Source organism: Lissotriton helveticus, chromosome 2_1 (assembly GCF_964261635.1).
Source record: "Lissotriton helveticus chromosome 2_1, aLisHel1.1, whole genome shotgun sequence".
NCBI lineage: Eukaryota > Metazoa > Chordata > Amphibia > Caudata > Salamandridae > Lissotriton > Lissotriton helveticus.
The window spans coordinates 1,511,007,792-1,511,032,891 of NC_136059.1; the positions used below are offsets into that span (position 1 = coordinate 1,511,007,792).

The 25,100-nt window shown below is 46.5% G+C and overlaps 1 protein-coding gene across 2 annotated transcripts in view; it reads right to left on the reverse strand.

Moving 5' to 3' along the window:
- LOC144819826 (uncharacterized) overlaps window positions 1-25,100 on the reverse strand; it is a 254,614-nt gene that overhangs the window by 137,126 nt on the left and 92,388 nt on the right. For both annotated transcript variants that reach the window (XM_078677552.1, XM_078677551.1), the window contains exons 4-5: window positions 20,650-20,712; window positions 7,910-7,988 (exon numbers count right to left, since the gene is read on the reverse strand). In XM_078677552.1, coding sequence (XP_078533678.1) covers window positions 7,910-7,988; window positions 20,650-20,712 — 142 coding nt within the window. The remainder of the gene's footprint in view (window positions 1-7,909; window positions 7,989-20,649; window positions 20,713-25,100) is intronic.

The window sequence follows — 25,100 nt, forward strand, 5'->3', positions numbered from 1 at the left end:
CAAGAAGTTGTAACTTGTAACTACAAATGGCAACATTTTTAACGGGAAACACTGGTAAATGTTGCTCCAAACAATGTATAAGTGATGTGTGGGCCATAGTCCTTCTGGGCTTTCAAATTACAATTACAAATCTTGGGTCAAGCAATCAAAATTTCCAAGGATACATTGTATTTGAGAGAGCAATACCACATTGTCAGATTCTTACACCGTGTGAGGAAAAGGCTTCTGAAATGATTTGTACTTAATGCTAGATTCTGTCTTAAAAATGAAAGTATGAGTTTGGATTGACCTGTGCTGAAGGATGGGTGACTGTCGCACTAAAGTGAAAGAAAAGAAAAGAGGAAAAGTATTTATGTGAGCTAAATGTGCATTATCACTTAGAATGTTCGCTGCTAACTTTTCCTCCATCCAATAAAAAGAAAGGTTGTTTTTGAAAACACCTAATGAATTTTGCCTAAAGGTCCTTTAAGGAAGGGGTAGAAGTGCAATTTATTATTAGCAAAAACGAAAGATTAAGATTCTTGCTTTGAACGTGTCCATTTAAAAAATAAATATGGAGGGGCGTGGCCAAGATGGCGGCCAGGTAGGACCTATTGCTTGGAGCTCCTGCCAGCAGTCTGCCCAATGGCGTATATTGGTCCCCGCGGGGCACTAGCATAGCCCCGGGTCCCATCGGAGAGCCTCCCCGAGGGGTTTCTGCCCACAGCTGCCCTGAGATTCGAGCACCAACGCCATAAGCAGTTGCCTCGCGGGGACCGCGAGGGAGACGATCCAGCTTACCCCTCGCTGACTGTACGAGGAAGCATCAACAATGGGTGGTCTGAAATTCAGACCATCGAGGCCAGCAGTTCCGAGTCTAGCCACCTGTCAGACAACCCGGAGGACCCGCGGATTGCCCAGCTTCGCACACGCCTGCCCGAGATCACCGGCCCTGACTTGCCTCGGGAGACTCTGGGCCCGAGGGCCCGAGCGCGTCCCCGTTCTAGATTTTTGGGCTGATCATGAGAGAGGCCGGAGCTCGCTGGGACACACTTAACTGCCTCTCGCTTCTGACGGAGTACTCACAGGGATCCACGCAAGTTACCCTTGTGCCTGGGGGCATTGGACGCCTACACTCTAGGGAGGCCTAGCAGCACATAGGGCCGAGAGGATCCCCAGCCTCGATTTTGGGGTCGCCCGCCTGGAGCACAGAGGCCGGGGGCGGCAGGATGGCGGGCCCTCGGATCTCCCGAAAATAAGCAGAACGCCCAACAACCTGTCATCGTGCTTGGGAGTGGTGGGCTGCCAGTGGCCCTGACCCCCACTATTGAACTGCTTGCTGGATCGGCACAGGCTCCATCAATGCCTAGGCCCCACAGCACATGCGGGGGTGGGCCCTGCCCCTGAGGGACTCATAACCCTGTGGATGTCTGGTAAAAGCACACACCCTGCAGCCGCGCTGGGGAGGAGACCACGCTAACTGGGAGTGGTTGGGGGTTGTGGCCTTCATGTACCGGAAGGGACACTGGAGCGCGGTGGCCCACGTGGGAGACCGTGGCCTAAGGAGCTATTGTCTGGAGGTCCGGCCTGGCGGTAGAGATCTTGGACCCTAACCTCATACTACCGTGCATCTGCAGCACTGGCAAGTGACAGTTCCCACGCGGTGATTCGGATCAGCGAGGCTACCTGGACTCCCCCGCTACAGGTCCGGACTCGCCCACCTGCCTTTGTCTTAACGAAGCCTTTACAGCGACCAGCAGCGGAGCCCCATTTTGGTCTCAGCAGCGACATGACGGCGCGCACTATTCGCCTGATGCCCACGGTGGCCGCGATTTATTCAGTGCCCACAACCCACCCAACGACTCATCTAGGGGTGCCAACTGAGCATGTCCGCTTCCAGGACGAAGAAGGTGAAGCCCTTGATGGATATGTTTGGATGCTCGCAATCTATCCCCAACATGGCGACTGCGGCCCCCGATGCCATGTCCGGACACAGTCGGATGGCACTGGCGATGAGCCCATCACAAAGGCATTCCTGGAGTTGCTCTTCCTAGCTCTCAGAGCAGACCTGCAAACAGTGAAAAACGATCTCACTGCTGAGATCAAGCAGATCCGCAGGGACGTGGATGACGTTGGAGATCGAGGGGCTGTCCTGGAGGAGAAGAGCGACACCGCAGTGACTGAGGCAACTATACTCCAGCAGGAGGTGGTTCGACTACAAGAACAACATATTGACATCCAAACTCACCTGGAAGATTTGGAAAATAGGTCTCGCAGACACAACATCCGGATACGGGGAGTAAAGGCAACAGAGGACACCAGAGACTTGTTTGTATTTGCCAAGAGCCTTTTCCACCATATATTGGGTGACTCCCACGAAGCTGAGATTATACTTGACCAAGCACACAGGGTCAGACCACCCCGGGCGAATAATGCTCCCCAGCTGACATCCTTGTGTGCGTTCAGGACTTTAGAACCAAAGAGGCCATCATCACCAATGCGAGGTCTCTTCACCCCATCTCTTTCCAGGGTCACTCTCCGGTGCTATTTCAAGATTTGGCCCTGATCACGCTTCAACGCCGCCGGCAATTTCGCCCTGTGACTGAGCACCTTCGACAGCAAGGAATTCCATACTCCTGGGGTCATCCCTTTGGACTTATATTTCGTCACAATGGCAAACTCCACCAACTTCGCTCACTCACGGATTCTTGCCGGCTTCTTAGCCTCGTCGTACTATGTGATGAAGACGCCCAATGTAGCACCGGCTTGGGGCCTGAGATCTCCCCATCGGGGTGGCCGGAGAAGGCGCATCTAGAAACCAAACAAGACTGAAATAGCCAGGAGTCAACAGGCAGCCCTCACCTCCGCGTCGGATGCCCTGGCGACAAGTGCAGGGACACGGGTCATTGAGTTCTTTGGATGTTCTCCCTTTGATCCTGAGTGGGTGGCGGGCGGTGCCGTGACCTCCTGCTTGGTCACACTATGGACCCCACTTTGTTGTTCTGCTGGTCATCTCGAGATGACGGACTACATTTTAGGACTATTTGTTCCAAAAGTTGTTGTTCTGGTTTTATATTGGATTTTAGTTTTTGGAGAGTTTTTGATTTTTTTGGGGTGTGGGTCCCCTCGTCCACCCCCCCTCACTGCGCCGTGGAGGTTGTGCAAGTTCGGACTATGGTCCTCCTCTCCCAACACCTCCTCACCTGCCAGGAAGTGTTGTCCACGTCATAGCATTCATCTTCTCCCAAATTTAGATGCCACACACCTCTCTCAAAATTCTTACCCTCAATGTGCGAGGTTTGAATAACCTGGTTAAGCGTAGAGCCGTCCTTCACTATTTGGAGCACTCCAAGGCCGATATATGCCCCCTACAGGAGAACCACCTCCTCCCCAAAGATCACCATAGGATGAAGTCCTGCGCTTTCCCTACACAGATGTTCTCCTCTAATCCCACCAAATCTGCTGGCGTTGCCATATTAGGTTTCCAATCCTTTGAGGGCAGAGTGCTACAGAAGGAAGCGGAGATCAGAGGCCGACTGCTCACGTATCAGTTCCTGGTGGGAGGAGTGACTCTTACTGTGGGGTCTATAGATGCACCCAATGAAGGGCAAGACAAGTTCTTTCACGACGCACTCACTGAGGAGACTGCTACTACAGAACGATGCCTACTGTTGGGAGGGGACCTGAATCTTGTATTCGACAACATTAGCGACCGTTCCAGCCAGAGGTCGGGCCAGACTGGCGCCCTCTCCCCTGTTGGAAGGGCCCGCCTTCAGGACCTGGGGTTCATAGATCTTTGGCCCCACTTCCACCACCGCAGTCGAGCCTACACTTTTTACTCAGGAGCGCACAAAACATATGCTAGGCTGGTCTATCTCCTTAATTCTTCCTCACTAAATGCGCTTGCGACTGACACCGAGATCCTGACGGCCTCTCTATTGGACCACTCCCCAGTTATTGCCACTTTTAAGCTTCTGTCAACGCGACAGCCCGTCCGACATTGGCGCCTGCGCGACACTTTGCTTCATCAAACCTCAATAGTAGAACAGATCCAGAAAGCCATCACAAACTACCTTGCCCTTAATGCCAACTCAGACACCTCCTTAGCGACACAGTGGGCGGCACTAAAGGCAGTTATACAAAGGGAATTCATAGCCATATCCACAGCCAACAACCTTGAACGCAGTCGCAAATGGGCCGAGCTCTCCCAGCGGGTTGTGGAACTGGAACAGATGCACCAGCGGACTGGCGCTTCCCGGGCTTGGCGCCAATTGCATATAGAACGGAAGCAACTAGCAGCACTAGATCAGGATAGGGCTGAATTTGCAGCTCTCCGTCTCCGCCACTCATATTACACGGGTGGTGATAGGTGTGGTCGCCTCCTGGCCCACAAACTACGGGAAGCCAGACAGGGGCAGGGTTTTTAAGCCATCCGCTCTACTAGTGGTGAACTCACTACTGAGGATGCTACAATAGCGGAAGTCTTTTTCAAAACTTCTATGTGGAGCTATATTCGAGTGAACCCCTTGACGCTCACCATAGCACCGACTATCTGGCAGCAGCACACATACCCTCCCTCACCCCGGCGCAGGCCGATTATCTAGATAGGGATATTGAGACAGAAGAAGTAATAGCAGCGATTTCCCGCCTCAAGATTGTCAAATCACTCGGGCAGGACGGCTACTCGGCGGCCTTTTCTAAGACGTTCTGCAGCCAGGTGGCCCCCCTCCTGACGGGCTTGTTCAACTCCTTTGCACAAACCGGGGCTATCCCGGAAGAGATGCTTGGGGCATCGATAGGGGTCATCCCGAAACCTGGAAAAGATAAAACATCCTGCGGCGCGTATAGACGATATCCCTATTGAGCATAGATATTAAACTTTATATTAGTATATTGGCGACCCTCCTGGGGCCCTACATGTCCCAACTAGTTGAGCCGGACCAGGCAGGATTTATCCCTTAGAGACAAACGAGTGATAACACCAGAAGGGTCATCCATCTAATCGAAAAGGCGTCTCGCACTCAGGGGGAATGTATGCTATTGGCCATCGACACGGAAAAGGCCGTCGACATGGTGCATAGGCCCTACTTGGATCAGGTCCTGACCCACGTCGGCCTCAGTGAGAAACTGCGCACTCGGATCCTCAACTGCTACCGCTCCCCCAAAGCTACAGTTTTGGTCAATGGCCATACGTCCTCTCGCTTCCCCATTGGAAGAGGCACCAGGCAGGGGGGCCCTCTTTCACCCCTTTTATTCGCACTCCACATGGAATCCGTAGCATCACGGGTTAGACACCACCCCTTCATCTCTGGGATCAAGTTTGGAGGAGACGTGCACACTATAAGTCTGTACGCGGATGACATCCTGCTTTCCCTCTCAAGCCCGAATCCCGCGCTGAGATCCCTCTTCATCGAAATGCATTAATTCGCACAGGCTTCGGAGTTTAAAATTAACATGGATAAGTCGATCACACTCAATATCTCTCTCTCCCCGCATACTTTAGCTCGTCTAAAGGAAGAACATCTCATACAATGGTCAGAATCCTCGATTCCGTACCTGGGAATTCGTCTAGCTCACTCCATACAGGCCACGGCTGACACCAACTATTCAATGCTTCACTCGCACATACGTAAGGAACTAGGCCAGTGGAAAAACTATACTTTATCCTGGCTAAATAGGATAACGGCTACTAAGATGACCATCCTCCCCCAGATCTTGTACCTTTTTTAGACCCTACCCCTCCGCCCTCCCACAGGCTGGATTCAACAGACCCAATCAGACCTGGCGCTCTTTATCTGGCAGGGTCGCAAACCCCGGTTTAAACATGTGATAGCAATCCTTCCTCCTGAGAAGGGAGGAGTAGGAGTTCCTGATCTCCAACTTTATTTTTATGCCTCACAGCTTCGATATCTAGTGGAATGGCACTGCCTAGAATCGGAGAAGCACTGGCTGTTTCAGGACGAGGCAGTGGCGGCCATGCCTCTGCAGGGCATTCCCTTCCTCCATAAACTGCATAGACCACCCAATCTCTACACATCATACATCACAAGCACGATTATGGAGGACTGGGATTGCACTAACACGGCCCATAACCTGACTACCTACCCTTCCCCCCTCACACCACTGTTCAACAATATGGAGTTCCAGCCTGGTATGGGTACCAAGGCCTTTCCCGCCTGGAGCCCCACCCCATGCCGGTCCCTGGGCCACCTCTTCGATTTGGCGGGGATTATTCCATTCCCACAACTTAAGGCGGATTACGGACTTCCAGAATCAGACTGCCTGCCCTACCTACAGCTCCGACACTGGGCACTTCACCCACACATCAAACCCGAGGCTCAACGCCTTCAGACCCCTTAAGAAAAGTGGCTCATCACCCGCACATCGGATAAAAAAATAATTTCCGACCTGTATAAAATGCTATTGACATCCACCACGTACACATACAAGCCGGTCGAGCACGCTGGGAGCGAGACCTAGGAAGGACACTTAGCCACAAGGATTGGGAAGGCATATACCACAAGGCTCGGCACTCAGCATATCAGATGGGACTCACTGAGACACTGACTAAAATAGCCACATGCTGGTATTACACGACGCAATGCCTGCACCTATTTAATTAACGACAAAGCGCCCTTTGTTGGAGGGGTAGCGGGTAGGTGGGCACTCTGGTATATCTTCTTTGGGGCTGTGACAGTATCCAATGAGACTGGACTCAGGTGCTCGACGAAATAGACACCCACTTCGAAACACAGCTCCCGAGATTTCCTGCGTACATTCTCCTGGGCCTTCCCAATCCCATAACATATCCGCTCAAGTCCCGGCGGGCGGATTGATTGCCATCCCATTAGGCGATGTAACACAGAACATCCTGATGCACTGGCGCACTGCTCAGCCCCCAAACTTTTCCGGATGGCTACAACGACTTTGGCTGGTGTTAGGTATGGAGAAACAGACTCTCACGTTGGCTGGCAAGGGGTCTGACTTCCAAGAGCTGTGGCTGCCCTTCTTGACCCTTCTCATATCGGAGTCCCAAGAACTGACATGCCCCTGATACCTCAGACTTCTTCGCCTCTCTGACACACAGCTACCACATAGTGATTCTTCACGGCATTGCACGCGACCACGTTGATTCCCAGATTGTCCCTTTTCCCCTTCTCTGGTGGACGAGGGGGGGTGGGTGTGGGGGAGGTAATTTTGGACTCAAGTTGTTCGCTTTGATTTTTCCCCTTTCCCTTTTTTTATTTGTTTTCCACAGACCCGCTCCGCTCATCTTAACTTGGTAATGCTGTTACTTACGGCACTTGTTGCCCATATTGCACTGTTTCCACTGAGCTGGGGGTCTTGTTTGTCTTATTATTTGGAAATTATTTGGAAAATTAATAAAAGATTTAAACCATAAAAAAATATATATGTTGCACATTTTAATAAAAATGTATTATGTGTGAATTATTTATAGTTTATTTTTCTGAACCAGTTGGGCTTAAAGAAACAAGTGTATACTACTGCTGGGCGAATAAATCCTCTGCAGGGCATATCTGTACAAGATTGTTTTGAGGTAAAGGATGTCCAAAACTCATAAAATTCACTGAATTTTGTTCAAATTTCAGTTTAGGTAATCACTTTCAGAATACCTTTCAAGTTATCCTACGTTTAGAAGAACTAGCGGCTATTAGGTCTCAACCATTGTGGTAGTGCCGAGACACAAAACTATTTGGAAGAGCTGGAAGTAAATGCCTGATGTTTTAAGAATACAAGCTTCAATTGTAAGTCCAATCTCCTGAACTTCAGACACAAATAATCTTTGTTCTCCATCTCAGCCTCTCTAAAGCGGTTGCCATCTTGCTTGCCCTACATTGTCACCGCCTCCCGCTTCGCTTCTAAATCACCATCGCTGCCCCGTGGGTGATAGCACACACCTCCTCCTTACCTTTTGTTGTGTTTTGATTGTTGGTAACAAGCTGTGAGTCCTCGGTCTCCAAGAGAGCTTCATGGTGGTTCGCCCCATCCTTTGAGAAAGAGAAAAACAGGTTTACTCCTGTGGCCAGTACCAGGGCTAATGGTCTAAGTCTTTAAGTGTGGAATCTCATGTGGGAACTGGTGGACCATTGTGGCCGACGTGTCGTTTCTTACATAATCCCATATTTCCTATTATCACATTGTACTCAACACACATAAGAACTATGGTCATCTCGTGAGGACCTGCCATCTTTCCATTACCCCAACATATTCGGATTTCGTTACACAAGAATAAGCAACAAAAATAAATAGAAGAAATCTTGAGGTACCTTAGTACAAATGGTATTTAGACCGCGTTAAATAGCCAAAATGTGATTAAAACGTTGAAGGAAAAAGGCTATTGTGTCCAGTGCTCATCTAGGAAACAGAGGTCTTTAGATAATATTTGTCAACAGGTAGACGGGTGGGTTTGAGGTCTTAGCAGAACTGGCAGTCATAGAACATTCAGTGCCATAGTGTTCACACATTCACTCATCCTATCAAGGCTGATAACTACTGTTCAAATGTAATTATATCATTATTAAAATGTGTATCACAATTTAATATCTGTACAACATAGTGCTAGTTTGGTCTTATAAACGCAAAACGAGGAATCAAACAGCTGACTGTCATTCAGCATCCCCCAATGTAATGGCAATGGCACTAAGTAGTGGTTGCCTTGGATCTATAAGAGCCATCATTGTTGCGTCCCACACCAACATAGCTGCACACAGTGCAGCTAGAGAATAAAATGAAGGCACTAACTGATGGGCATAAAATATGCATCTAAACAATAGAACAGGAGATATCTACGTTTTATCGGTACCCAGCATCCTGTGAGTAATGCACGTAACGCGCAAACTCTGCCTTCGGGAGCTCTGAGGCAAGTTTTTAAAGGTTTGGGACACGAGCCTCAGCAATACTATGCTGGCATGGATGACACAAGTGTTGGTGACTGGGCCAAGTGGGACCTTGACAAAGTTAGCAGATCAGGTCTCCGAAGTAGGTACCTTAGTTTGTGGAGTCCCGCAAGGGTCTGCGCTTTCTCCACTCTTATTCAACCTATACCTACAACCACTGATAGAATCCCTGGCACACATGGGCTGTAAAGTTTTTAATTATGCCGATGATACTCAACTACTGCTGAGTATCGACAATACCATATCGGCTCAGTCCTTAGCCCAAGATATATTACGGTTCACAGTGAACTGGATGTCGTCCAACCTATTGAAAATAAATCCAGATAAAACGGAGGTTCTTGTAGTTTCTACTTCTACCTCCCCCTGGAATGACTTATTCTGGCCACAAGAACTTGGACCTACCCCAAAACCGTGCTCTAATGTAAAGAGCCTCGGGATGAAAATCGACCAGGAATTATCAATGACTAACCAAGTGTCCGCTGTCGTTGGCTCATGCACTAATCTGATCAGGCAGCTACGTAAGCTTGCCCCTCTACTCTCAAGGAGCATGCTCCAAACCATCGTCTCAGCTACTATTGTGTCGAGAATTGATTACGGCAACGCACTATACCTAGGCCTCCCTAAAAATTCCATCAATCGTCTACAGGTCATCCTGAACGACGCAGCCCGTCTGATATTCGGAGTACCTAGGCGGACCCATGCCTCTCCTTTGCTTTATAGGCTGCACTGGCTCCCTATGAAACAAAGAGTTGAATTCAAGAACATGTGCATCTGCCATAAAGCAATTCACGGTCAGGCGCCAGCCTACATAAAAGATAGGCTCAGAATCTATGAACCTAAGCGCGCCCTCAGATCCTCCGATTCCCTCCTGCTATCCTGCCCACGTTTCAAATTGGCAACAAAAGGAGGCAGAGCTTTTTCAGTTCAAGCTCCCACCATCTGGAATAAGCTACCGGAGGTGCTCCGTAGAGAGGCTAACCTTCTCAGGTTTAGAAAAACCCTGAAAACTCTGCTCTTCAAGGACGCATTTACATCCCCGTAGTCTAGTTAACATCTTTATCTCCACTTTGTTCTCTTGTTGCTGTACTTGTCAGAAGCGCTTTGAGACCTGTCGGTGAGTTGGCGCGATACAAAACTCAGTTACAAATTACAAATTACAAGTACCCCATAGCCGTAGGAAGCCTCATTGAAGGTTCACGCTAAAGCATATTTTAGGTCTAATACGCTTTCCTCTTTATATACAGAGCGTGACTCCAGGCTACCTTGATATCTATGGGACCTATAGAGCGCTAATATGTGTTTTTTTTATGTATGAACTGTGTAGTATGTAAGTAGTGCAGTGTGTGTGAGTGGCTAATCACAGGGGCAACGTCCTGCGAGTGAGTTAGATGTGCTCTCCTATTAATTTGGGTTCACAACATCTGGACGATCCTGCCATTAATACTTACAGGATCATGAGCTTGACACTACATGGTGATAAGGCTATAGATTAAAGTCAAATGAATTGTTAGCGGCAATCTCAACAGCTACACCAAAAACCGGTACACAGGAATCTGCTCATAGACATTTCAGGCTAATTCTCCCTTTGTGTTACAGATGCAATGGAACAGATACCAAGTAGGTTTAAGAATTTCATTTGGCATGCAGAGAGCGTGATTATTTTGCACTTCACGTTTATGCATTAAGAAGTAAGGAGTGGTCTCAGGGAGTGAGACTTACAGTCCTAACGATAGCCACGGGGAAGGGAGGCAGAAACACGAAGACCAGGCCAAAGAAGGAAGTTAGGGCTCTTATACTCATTCAAACTTCCCATTTGCTTTCCCATATTTTATTCATACCGACTGGGGGGATTTATTAAATAGAAGTTGCCACTAACCCAAAATGGCCCCTCCATCTCTTCTCTTTTAGTATTATTGGTCTGATACTATTCTTTGCTCCCGTGCAACTCACACTCCACAGCGGAATTGGAAGGGACCCAATGATGAAGCCTGTCACTAAGGGGTAATCTTGGTGGACAAGCGTTCTACAACACAAAAACTTTTGCTTCTCCGGAAAGGGAGGCCAGCCCATACAGTAGAGTGGGGCTCTCGAATTTGTGTTTAACTTTTAAGTAAGGAGGGTGATCCCTCCTCTTTAGCACCAGAACAGGACTCATCACAGTGCCTGCCATGAGATACAGTGCGTGCCACACGTGACACCCAAACTGACTGGGTCCAAACTGTTGTAGCAAGGTGAGTGAAACATTATAGATTAGGAATCGGTCTGAGGGATTGCCAGTGGCTGAGATTAATTTAAACATTCCATCCATCACCTTGTTTTTGATGCCCTACGTGTGTGCCCAGAGATGAGTCCCAACGTCACTGTGCCACTAGAAGTAAACTTGGCAGTGTGGGCTTGATTGTTCCCATTGAATCATGGTCAAGTCTGATTTGCTTGGGGCTGGGTCCAAACTGATGTGGCATCAGTGCTTAATTTAAGCCTGTGGTTTGCGGTTCTGGGCACCATCACTTATTTGACAACACCGGAGCTTGTGACAGTCTCTTATTTAGAGATCTGCACAAGAACAGTTAATTATGAATTCAATATACATTAGAAATTACAATTAACTGCTGCCCAAGCCATTCTTATAGCTTTGGGGGCCTTGAATAGTTGGTTAGTAATTGTATTATTACTATAATTGGCAGCAGAAGCAACCTGTGGTGGAAGCTGCAGTGGCCTCCTGACGAGAGCCATGGCACTTATTTTTTGGGAGACAAATTAAGCACTGGGTAGCATTGCAGGAGAAAAACAATTGATTGAGATGCATACCGAGCAGGCCAGTGTCTGAGTTTAATTCAAACATTTCATCCATCACCTTGCTTTTGATGCCCTAAATTACCCCAAAGTGGTACAAAAGGGGGTGGTGATAGACAGAGCATCTGAACCAATCAAACACTCACACCCAGTCAACAGATCTGGGTTGAATCCATCACCGTTCTTTAGCCCACTCTGCCACCCCAGTTCAGACATGGCCAAATGCAAATCAGTCTGACCCTGTGCCTCAAAGGAACAGTCCAGCCCGAACTGCCAAGCCATGCCTTCCCTGGACCGGAAACAAGCTTCGAGGACCGGTTTCTGGCATTTCAGTCGTCTTCAGCCAGGCTTGCTTGAATCCAGTGGCCAAGTGGGCAAGGGACTTACGTCTGAGCATACCCTGCCAACGGCTGAAATGACAGAAACCGGTCCTCGGAAGCTTGTTTCTGGTCCAGGGAAGGCATGGCTTGGCAGTTCGGGCTGGACTGTTCCCATGAGGCACAGGGTCAGACTGATTTGCATATGGCCATGTCTGAACTGGGGTGGCAGAGTGGGCTAAAGAACGGTGATGGATTAAACCCAGATCTATTGACTGGGTGTGAGTGTTTGATTGGTTCAGATGCTCCGTCCATCACCACCCCCTTTTGTACCACTAAATTACCCCAAAGCAACAACATTGACGGTAGCAGGACAATCACATTGTGAATGCTGTTGTGAACCTACAATAAAGGGAATGGCACAATAATATCGTAACCAAACATAATTTGGCATAAAAATTGTGTCCTACAGATTGTTTACAAAAATATCAGTTCAATGGAGTTAATAAATTAAAGTCTACACACCTAAGGACAATATTTTTTGAATGACTTTCAACATAGAATATTTCTGTCAGACAATATTTTTGCTCAACCATATTTGGATGCACAATCCTGATAAACGCACCTTTCCTATATTTAAATTAAAGTCTATTATTTCACAATGTATAGCTCTGAGTGGACAGTGACTGATTATATAGGGTGTGGCTACCGGGAGAGTTAGGGGTACAGGGCACTTAAATATGGTAATAGAGGACATAGGACACCAGTGGTAAGAGCAAAGGCTTGGCTCACAAAGCAAGCCTCGGCATGCCAGAGCCATGATCCGGAGAAAGTTAGAGAGCAAAGGTGCACAAAATGTGGACACAATGGTCCCTGAAGTCTGCTGGCTCCAAAAACAAAGGGGCCCAAAGGGACCAGCATTAAAATTCCCGCCAAAGGAGCACCCGAATGAGATTGGCCAGCTGATCAGCTTTGTTCAAATAAGCCAATAAGCCCACAGCAAAAATCAGTATATACATAAATAAAAACAAAAAGTGCACATAAAAAGAAGCCACCTTCCACCGGGCAGAGAGAGAGAAATCCTCCACTTCACGGCAAAAGAATTTCCCACACACCCAAAACAATTAAATTGGTTTAAAAAGCGCATGTTCAAAAATGATTTAAGTCGCAGTAGAATAATAGTAAAGAGCAAGTAAACACATCGGGATAAAGAGTGTCTGGGTCACAAATTCGCCAGAGGGAGGGCATACATTAACGCAACAGCAGGCTTTCAGATGCCAAAGGGCAGGGCCAGCCTGAAAACAAAATGAGTTACCTCTCAAAGCAGAGATGGCACTCGCAACCCAAACCCGCCTGGAGGTTGGTGCACAGGGACAAGCTGATGGTTAGCAAGTCAAGCCTACAGTCTTTAGGAGGTATCAACCAAAATATAAATCAAAGACATTCACAGCCTGTATTTTTTTTTATTTTATTTTAATTTCTTATATCGCGCTGGAATCAATCCCATAAGGGTATCTCCGCGCTTTGCCAGCAAGAAAAAAATGTCGTAATCTTCAAGGTGCATTAGAGGGACTGAAATGCTTCCTGAAAGAGGAATGTTTTCCACACGGTACGTGAAGGTCATAAGATTTTGAATGAAAGCAATTTAAATGATTAACAGTCTGCGAGCGGCCACCTGAATTGCTTGCTCTAATAAATCTGCGACCATTCATCTGCACAATTTGCCCCAGCCGTAGCGCAGGCTGGTGACATGGGGTTCAACTTCAAGGAAAAAAGTGGTGCAAGCGCTCCATTTACTGATGTCACGCATCACAGATATCGCTCAGCGGCAGCTGACTGCTCAGAGACACTGAATACAGGCCTTACATTTGGTGAGTGGTGGTAGGCGCGGGACTGAAGCCATTTCAGGACAGGACTCCCAGCATAATTAGGTTAACACCCTCAAATTCTAGGTTTTATGAGCAATGAAATACCTCTTATGGGTAATTTCCCACTAGGGACATACGCCAAAATGTGCTCCTGTGGAAGACGTGAGTAAAGTGCTTTTGTAGAGTGGAAAAAGAAGCGTTTGCTATTTAATACTCTCTAGAAAAAGAGGTTTCAAGAAAAATATTAAACCAATGAGAAAAAAAGCTGTATTTCCTTATCCACCTATGAACATCATTTGGATTAGGGATACAACTGCTTCTGGAATTTACCACCATGTGAAAACTCTACATATCACATGTTTACACATTGTAATACTTCCTAAAAAATCGATTACTGTCATGCTTGTTCTGGGTTACTCTCGTAGTCCTTGGGAATCCTTAAAAAGTTTAAAATGTTCTTTCCATTCCGCAGATAACCGACGTTTTATTCCACGTGTTTGTAAAAGAGGCCTGTTGTGGTTTGGGGCCCAGAGCGGGTAGAAAATTGGAATACAAGCGTCTATAGTCGTAACCCATGAAGGCAAAACATGCCTTGTCTAAAAGGACTGAACAGGACCACTAGAAAGGAGAGCGCTGGCCAGGTACCAGGCCCAATCAGGGACACTGACATGCCCTGCCCCTCATAACATCGCAGGCACAGACAATTTACGCCCTTTGCTACTCACACACTACCATTGATAAACGAACAGCAGAGGGACAAGAGTGCCAGGGTAGCTACTACCGTCTGAGGCCTGAGGTACATGAAACCTTCCGCGCCAGAAGGGAAACACGCGGGAAGGCGGGGGAGCCGCATCCAGCTGCTCACGCTCGAGGCCCACGCGCCGCTAATTAAAAGGCCCTGGTACGCAGCTCCAGTCATGAATATTTACTGATGTAAACACGTGTAATACAAGTAACGGGCGCGAGCGCAGCCTCTCCGTGCTCGGAAGCTGCTCCCGTTCGACACAGCACAGCTTACGAAAAACTGGAAGTTGTGAGTATTGTTCAAGGCCCCACGGTTTTTCTCAGGTAATTCGTAAAATAATTTAGGGCGGCCTTAAAAAAACCTGGCTTTTCTCGCGATGTCCAACAATCCTTTTTCCATCTCATTCTTAAGCCACTTAGTGCCAAGAGACTTCTAAGAGTGATAGTTGTATTTTAAAAACAACCATAAATAAAAAAATAATACCCCCTGTAAAAGGGTGTAGATTCATTCCTTTCAGCTAGCCTTTTGTAGACCGATCTAGAAACCGAGCTCCCCTGCTTTTCTGTTTCTCTTCTCCATTTACTCTGTAAGGATGGAATTTTCTATCAGCTCTTAATCTGAACTGATTTCACAGAATTGTTTCTGGAAATATAAAACATGGTGCCAGATGTACAACATTTTTCTGTGCTTAAATATGAGCTCGAAATTTCAGGTAGGGCCACCACTCTCGTTATCAAGGAACAGCAATTATTTTTCCTCATCAAACTGACCCAGAGCACAATGTACCATTGAGCAAAGGAGTCGTCTGTCTCCCCAGTGTCGCTTCGCGAGTCGCTGCTGGTCCCGCTACACAAGCCGGATAGGGATCCAGAGCTACTAGGCTTCTACCGACCACTGGCGCTACTGAACACAGACAAGGTATTGGCCAGTATACTAGCGTGTAGACTTGCTCCTTTGGTACCGCAGTTGGGACATGCCGACCAAAATGGCTTTGTACCTGCCCGCTGCACATCACTGAATATACAGCGTTTCTTCTGTGTGCCCATTATTCCAGAGAGTGTTGGACACACTCGGGTTGCATGGTCCTCGACCTGAATAAGGCCTTTGACACCCTGGAGTGGGACTATTTATTTGCTGCCCTTAATAAGTATGGGCTGGGGGAATAATTACTGGGTCTGGTTAAGCTGCTATATATGGATCCCATAGCCAAAATCAAGACGGGTCCCTATGTGTCACAAGCGGTCCCAATCAAGCGTGGCACCCAGCAGGGGTGTCCACTCTCCCCGCTGCCATTCTCACTCACCATTGAGCCGCTGGCCGTGTCTCTCTGCCAAACCGGCGCGGAGTGGGACATCCCTCTGGGCGACGACATGCACGCAGTTTCTCTGTATGCCAACGATCTGCTGATATACCTCCAGGATGTCCATGGGTCATGCTCGGCGGTGGAGAGGGCGTTGCTGGAGTTTGCCTCGATGTCAGGGTTGTGGGTAAACTGGGGGAAGTCGTGCCTGTACCCATTCACGAGATGACCCCTGATCCAGGTTTGGTACTGGTGCCATGGCAGAGTTCAGCATTCTGCTACTTGGGAGTCCGAGTTTATCGCCAATCAGAAGACCTTCTGGAAGGCAACATTGCGCGGGCCGTGAAGGCAGTAAGATCGCAGATGTCCTTCTGGTGCACCCCCACTAGCCACCATGAGCCGTATTGCACTCCTGAAAATGGTGGTGATCCCGCGGCAGCTCTACCACTTCACAAACCTGCCAATATACATCAGACCCTAATTTTTTCACGTTTTAGAGCAAGATCTACAGCAGTTCATTTGGCATGTCACTTGTAGTAGAGTAACAATAGCATAGATTTATCTACCGGTTGATCTACGTGGATTAGCTGTCCCCAACATAGAGCACTATTTGGCATCGCAACTCCAATGGGTGGCTTGTTGGATCAGTGGCATGCAGCTGGAAGACATTGCAACACTGCAACCTGGCTGCACACAGCCCCAAAGCATAGCCTTATTCCACCCTGGCAGGAGGCTTGCAGCCCCAATCCAGCTCCTGGCATCGGTTGCAAATAAATGCTTTAGTTGGAGCCTAAAGCTCACAAAAGGAACTATTCCGTATTCTCCCTCCCTGCCCATACTTGGCACACCAAGCCGCCACCATGCAGTCTCAGCTGGAGAGCTTGCCCCCTGGGAAGTGGAGGGGCTGCAGACCCCAGGAGACCTGTATCAAGACCAGTAATTAGTGCCATTCCACACGCTAACCGAAGTCAGTGGCCTGCAGCAGGGCCAATTCCTGTTATATGCTGCACTAATGCGGGCATTGCAAGTCCCAGGCGGGAGACATGGCTCATGAGCCCTCGATTCATCTCACTGTTCAATATGTTCACCAGCTGGGCACTGGCAGACACCTTACCAAATGGTTTGCTAAGTCCCTGCTGACACACTCGGCACAGTCAGTGGTGCCACTCAGGCAGTGCTGGAACGCAGACCTGCAAAGACAATTCACTGACAGCGAGTGGTCGGACATAATAGAAGGACCTACACATATCCAGAGGAACGCCTGATTCCATTTAATACAATACTAAATCCTTCAGAGGGAATACAAGACGCCAGCCAAGATCAACAGATGATTTAATCGAACAGATGCCGGGTGCCCGAGATGTAAATTGATAGATGCAGATCTACTGCACATGCTGTGAGCCTCCACAACCCTCACCCCCTATTGGAGAGCGGTCATACCGCACTTAGCCAACTGCACAGGTCGCACAGTAGAGTATTCATGAGAAGTTTGCCTCCTGAGCCTGTTCCAAAGAACCAAGAAGCATAAAGTAACGTCCCGATTCACAGATCTTATTGTAGCCACACGCCTAATCACTAGGCGCTGGAAATCTCCGGACCCGCCGAATATAACAGCCTTACAAAAGGGGGTGGTGATGGACGGAGCATCTGAACGAATCAAACACTCACACCCACTCAACAGATCTGGATTTAATCCATCATCGTTATTTAGCCCACTCTACCACACCAGTTCAGACATGGCCATATGCAAATCAGTCTGACCCTGTGCCTCATGGGAACAGTCCAGCCCGAACTGCCAAGCCATGCCTTCCCTGGACCGGAATCAAGCTTCCTAGACCGGTTTCTGGCATTTCAGCCGTCTTCAGCCAGGCTTGCTTGAATCCAGTGGCAAAGTGAGCAAGGGACTCACGTCTGAGCATACCCTGCCAACTTATGCAAACAAAGCGGTACAAAAGGGGGTGGTGATGGACGGAGCATCTGAACCAATCAAACACTCACACCCAGTCAACAGATCTGGGTTTAATCCATCACCGTTCTTTAGCCCACTCTGCCACCCCAGTTCAGACATGGCCATATGCAAATCAGTCTGACCCTGTGCCTCATGGGAACAGTCCAGCCCGAACTGCCAAGCCATGCCTTCCCTGGACCGGAATCTAGCTTCCTAGACCGGTTTCTGGCATTTCAGCCGTCTTCAACCAGGCTTGCTTGAATCCAGTGGCAAAGTGAGCAAGGGACTCACGTCTGAGCATACCCTGCCAACTAGGAAGCTTTGAAAATAAAAGCCTGGCAGCAATCACTGACGTCCTGGCACAGGCGGAGAGCGTGGCATTGCGCAGTGAGGATGCACTGGGTTTACGGACACTCCCACTGGCAGCGGCATGGGACATGATACTACTAGATCTCAGGAGCTCATGGCAAGATGACTTGGAGTCATCCGGGACCTCAGTGTGACGTAGATGACTGGCATGGCCCAGTGGTTCACGCATGTTATGTCAGATGCTGCTTGGTACCTTGCAAAATAGGGAGTTGGGTTGCCCCACGAGCTATGAACACAACCAGGTACATTATATATATTCACTTAGTCGCAACCAGAATCTCAAACCCACAGCAGGTAGACGAGAAACAACTATAATCACAGCACACATTGCAGGGGAAACAAAGGCACGCCGGGTAGGTCCTATCTCATGAGCCCAAGTGGTACAACACAACTCTGTCCAAGTTCATGCATTCCCAGTTTCTTAAAACATTAACACACACGATACATCCAATGTGATGCGCAAACAAGTAAAGCATACATGCTCTTAATATTTAGATTGCCTATGCTATTTGTCTTTTTGTGATATATGCACAAATATGTGACTCGAGCAGATGCTTCTTTAATAGCAGCAAATATTTTGAAATTCAATAAACAAATTTAAACAAAAAATCAAACTGACCCAGAGCAAAAGAATGAAAAAGGGGGACAAAAGAAAGAAGAGAAAGATGGGAACACGCACAAAGAATAATAGAAGGAACCTGCAAGAATGAGATACAGGGGCAGGAAAATGAGATACAGGGGCAGGGAGTGTCTGGTGGTGGATTGAAGAGGTGTGAGGTGTAAGTCGATTGTCATTCAAATTTGATGAAACGTCGCAAACAGAACTTTCTATGTTCAAGACATGAGGTCAGAGGTCAGCATTTCTCCATTCACATAAGTGATGCAGCAAAATCTTTAAACGGCACGCAGGAAAAGGTTCATTAAAAATATTTTTAAGCATACAGAGACAATTGTGTGGCAGTGGAAAAAGAGTCAAGGGGGCATTATCTCCTACACTGGCCACAGAACATCCCAATGATTAACTTCCATAAGCAAATGTAAAAATGAACCCATTCACCATTATTATTAAGTTAACTGAAAGACTACTGCCTCCATGCAAAAAAATCACCACTAAGACAACAGCAACCAGATATGTTTTAACCTGCCATCAAGCTATGCATCAGTCTTTAACATGCCTATGCACTTTTATTGGATTGTGCAACTTATAGAGTTTTGTCCGTTGGACATACTTGTCTAAATTATGCACACATGCAGTCAGTTTGCAAACCTTTTAAGTATACTAACAGTGTAATCCACTAGACAGGCTTGTCATTAGCTTCAGAGCAACTAGGGCAGCCATGTTCATTTCCTGGTCTGAGTTAATTGTATTTTTTGGAGAGTCCTTTCTTGTGATTATTTAATTATTATTTGCAAATCTTTATTTGAGATTTCGTAGATATTTCACAGCGAATCCTTAACGTTTTTGGTGTGCATGGTTTTGAGCCCTTCTGTCACACAGAACGCCACCCCGAACTAGGAGGGCAGGACATTTTAGAGGATGAACCATGGCATGTTCCCATACGTCTAATAAAAATAATGGCTTCTCTATTTATTCGCAGCCCATGCCTGCCAGTCCAGTTCCCAACTACATGTCGAGCCGCTTGTCCTTCAAGGATGAGGAAACACATGAGGTACAAACTTGACAGAATTCACCGGACGACAGTCCCTTTAAGTGTGACGAACAGACCAGTTGGAAGCATGATGACGAAGAAGTCAATATGGAGGAAGAACCAATGAGAAGCAGGATAAATGCAGAAGCGTGTTTGATGGAGGCACTAAGCAGGACGGAAGGAGGCGGACAAGGGGACGGAAGGAGAAGTCCTGCTAAAAAGGCAAGAGAGCGAGATGCTGAGTTCCACATAACGAAAACTAAAACGTGACCGCAAAGAGGCATGGAGAGAGACCAAAGACCCAGGACCCTCTGGGTCGCCTGCCATGCTCCTGGAGAAGCATGGCTAGCCAAGGTGTGTACCCGTATATGGAGATTTGGGAGCTGGGGAAAGAGAAAGGACAGCATTCCCAATAGCGGGGGCACCCAATTCTAATTAAAGGATAGACCAAAGAATCTTCTCCGCGTTGAAGTATGCATGAGCAGGACAGAAAGTGGGTCTAATACAGTTGTTTTTCACTGGAGTAACCAAAGAGTGATTTATAACGAGAGTATCTAAATGATTCATTACTACATTGATTTTTTGGGGGATAGAAGGAACACCGAATGATCATCCTTCCCCCTACTAGTCGAGACTGTTAATTGCAAAGAAAGCTTTATTTATTTTGTACCACTGGATGCCAAATTAGGTTTGGTGGAGTTGTCCTTACACCCTTTCCCCTAAAAAAGAAAACCTATTAAACATTAAACAACAACCTACTCACCTGTGGCACTCTCTTTGTTCCGAGGGGTTCCTGATCTGCCTGGTGGTCTTGGACGCTTACTCTCTGCAGAAATAAGGAAAGACAGAATTACTTTACATTGATTGGGATTATATGCCACAAGAAAGGCATACGTTATAAGTAGGGCTCCCGGTTTTATTGTATTTATTTGTTTAACATTTCTGCCTGTATTTATCCATATTTATTTTTTGGCCATCTAATTAGTATATATGCATTTTTATTTTGTGAACAGATGAGGTGATAACCCATATATTTCTGCATTTATTTAACGGATAAATATGCACTCATACTTTGATGCCTGTCAGGTTTTAGCATACTACACAGCCACCAATAATAAAATAAGAAGAAAATAAACTCACATCAAAATAATGTGTATAATAGCACATTTACATGTTGAGATATGCAGTAATTTAAGCACTTCTCATTAAGCTTTGTAGCTCCTCATGCTGCCATTCTATACAGCTATTGGCCTGAAATTCATTAATCGCAGCATGGTGAGTCACTCAAAAGAAGCAAATTGCCTGTATTTTTCTGCTTTTAAAAACAAATACAGACAGGAAAGACTGTGTTTTCCATCTGTATTTCTCTGTAAAAATCAGTAACAAATGGAAAGCAGGGTGCCCTAGTTATAATTACAAGTGACTTTGTCCGACTGATCTATCCCGTCAATTACTAACACATGGTGGAGAATGTGGGAATAGCTCTATTGGTACCCAAAATGGAGAACCAAGTTCAACAATTGATACAGAGCAAGAGGAAGCTGGAGTGGGCCCTTGAAAGTCAGATTCATCAGCAGAAGCCGATTGACAGATTTTTCGTGACACCATGAAGTCTCAGGTAGAGGCCATACATAAAGTAGTGAAGGACCAGTTACAACTGGCCTCTTCTGTGCAAGGGATTCATATCTCCTACCCTGAGGTGGCATTACAGAAATGAGCTCTAGGAGAAGACCTGGACGCATTTCTCTTGAACTTCGAGAGGGAAGCCAGAGCGTGCGCTTGGCCCATATAAAAATGGCCTTTTTTCCACCCCACTATTAACCGGAGAAGGGCAGGTTGCCTATCAGGTAGCAAATCTATATGGCACTACATCATATGAGGGGATCAGGAATATTCTGTTCAACTATCTGGGTATGGATGCCAAAGCATATATGGTTAGGTTCAGGAGAGAAAGAGGGTCTACTGGAGATAACCCAAAGGTTCTATTTTTCAAATTGACAATGGCCGCAGATAAATGGTTTCGCCCTACCGAAAACTGTAAAGAGGAGATTATGAACTTGATATATCTGGAACAATATATGGAGGCCCTCTCCTCTGCAACACAACAATGGTAAAGACAGCATCACCACCATCTCAAGGGCACAACCCCAGATGTCCACTGGGGAGAGTGATAAAGGCTATTACCAGAATAATTCCCAAGGAAGCCCTTAAAAGAAACCCTGGAAAGCTGCTACCGAGCCTGTGATTTCCAAGCCCCAAAAGACGGAGCCGGTGATTTATAGCGGGCCTCAATGTTTTGATTGTTACGAATGGGGCCATATCACTAGATTGTGTCTCCACAAGAAGCCCACAGAAAAACTCATGGATATCAGCTATCTTCCTAAATCAATTTTGTATACCAAAGAATAGGGGCATTGTTACTATTTAAGTGTGCATGTTAATGGCTGTTGAGCACTGCCTTATTAGATTCAGGCTGCAGACAGTCTGTCATACAAGGGGAACTGATTAAGGAATCTCAAGTTGTCCTGGGAAGATTTGTCAATATATGTTGTGTACATAGAGATGTAAAGACATACCCTGTGGCTATCCTCTCCAAAACACCCCTTAAGGGTTCCCCGGCCACTATAGAAGTAGGAGTCCTACACAATCTTCCTGAAGACCTTATAATAGGAACAGACAATCCTGCCGTTTTGGAAATGTTCTTGTCTACCGTAGGAAAGGTACCAGCAGAAGGGGACAAACAAAACAATGTTAAACCCAAGACCGCCCTTATAAGTCAAGAGCCCCGGTCCTTAGATAGGAATTTCCATCAGACCCAATCGAATGATGCCACGTTGTACAATGCATGGCAAGAAGGTCAAAATAATGTGAAGAATCCTAGTAAGAGATACCCTCAATTCTTCATAAGAAAAGGTCTGTTTTATTGGTTAGGACAAGTTGGAGACAACCACCAATTATTAGTTCTCTATGAATTTTGGGATCAAATCCTATTCTTCTCCCATTCCCACCTTCTGGCGGGAAACATGGGCACTCATAAAACAACCCTGAATATTTGTATACAGTTCTACTGGCCTGGAATCTATGCAGCTATTAAGTCATATTGTCAAATATGTGAAATATGTTAGAGAAAAAATCCCTATTGCCCGTATACATACCACTTCAACCTCTTCCTATTACAGGGAAACCTTTTGAATGTGTTGGAATGGCTCTTATAGGTCCCCTCTGAAAGTCCAGTAAAGGGAACGCCCATGCTCTCGTAGTGATAGATTATGCTATTCATTATCCGGAGGCTTTTCCCCTCAAAAGCCCCACTACCAACAACATTGCTGAGAAACTGATTGAAAACTTTCCTAGAGTTGGGTTTCCACGTGTAATACTCACGGATCAAGGAACCCATTTTGTCTCTTGTCTTATGAAACAAGCTGTAAGGTCTTAAATCTAACCCATAGGAAAACTTCTGTAAATCATCCTCGAATGGATTGTTTAGTCAAGAGATATAACGGGACTCTCAAACTCTCTTTGAAACAAAATGCTACCGGGAGAAGGAAGGCAAGGAGACCCAATCCTTCCTCTTGCCCTCTTTGTTATTCGAGAACCAGTACAGACTAGTCTTGCCTTCTCTTCTTTTGAATTACTGTATAGAAGTCAACCCAGGATCCTATTGGAAATGACCCGGGAAGCCCGGGAGAAAGACCAAGGGGAGGAAGTGGGGAACCTACTGGAATATACTAAACAATTAAAATTCAGGAAAGAAAAACTTCGAAGGTTGGCTCATTCCAATCTAGAAAAAAGTAAAAAAAAAAAAAGACAAGAGGCATTTCACAATCAAGGAAAAAGGTGGCAACATCTCCAGGTAAACGATTGGGTATTAGTACTCTTAGTCTTACCCACATCCCCAGCCAAGATCCGGTCAGAGTGGAAAGGGTCCTATAAGATAGTAGCTAAAATAGGGAATACAACCTACTGACTACAAATGTCCCCATGAAAGCAACAATATTATCATATTAACCTACTTACGAAATGGTTAGGTCCACCACCTGAGAAGCTCAGGGGATTTTAACTACAAACTCGCCTCAGTGTACCTTAGACAACCTGGTTGTTAACTAAACAAAGCTATACTGAATACCGGTTGCCCGGAGGGAGGCCACTAAAACCGAGATAGATACTTTACAGATGGTGTCATCAAACCTCTACAAAGTAATTGGTCTTCACCTATTGTCCTACTTCCCAAACCAGATGGATCTATAAGGTTTTGTATTGATTTCAGGGCAGTGAATTCCATCTCCAAATTTGATGCATGCCCTTTTCCTAGGACAGATGAGCTTCTGGAAAAATTAGGAAAAGCATAATACATATCCACACTGGACTTAACAAAAGGATACTGGCAAGTACCCCTTATGCCAGGAGACCAGGAAAAGACATCCTTCTCCACGCCAGATGGTATTATATGAGTTCACAGTTCTTCCCTTTGGTTTGCATGGAGCCCCCGCCAACCTTTCAATGACCAATGAACCAAGTTCTTAGGGAACACCAATCATATTCCTCAGCATATCTGTACAACATTGTAAATTTCAGCCCTACGTGGGAAGACCATCTTATACATTGTTGCAAGATACTCCAGGAGTTATACGACTCCAATCTCCATATTAATGCCAAGAAATCCAAAATGGGATTCCCTAAATGTAAATATCTAGGATACCTACTTGGAAATGGGATGATAGAACCACAGGAGGAAAAAGTAAAAGCCATCTTAAACACCCCCTTCCCCACTACAAAAAAGAAATAAGGGCCTTTTTAGGACTATTAGGATATTACAGGCGATTTATACCTCAGTATTAGGAAATCGTAGAGCCTTTGATGGATCTCCTAAAAAAGGGGTTTGCGAAACAGGTTCTGCTTCATCCTTTGCCCAGAGCTTGTGAGGCCTTCCACCTCCTAAAACAAGCTATCACCACTAGTCTAGTATTAGCCTCCCCGGATTTTGATAGACCCCTCATCCTACAGACTGACGCCTCTGAGATAGGGGCGGGGGCTGTCGTATCTCAGATATTTAAAGAAGGTTTCGAACAACCCATCCTTTAAATCAGTCACCAGTTATTCCCTCGTGAACAATACTATCCTATTGTAGAGAAGGAATGCCTGGCCATTAAATGGGCAATGGAAAAACTTTGTTATTACTTAGAAGGTCGACTTTCACACTTTATACAGATCATG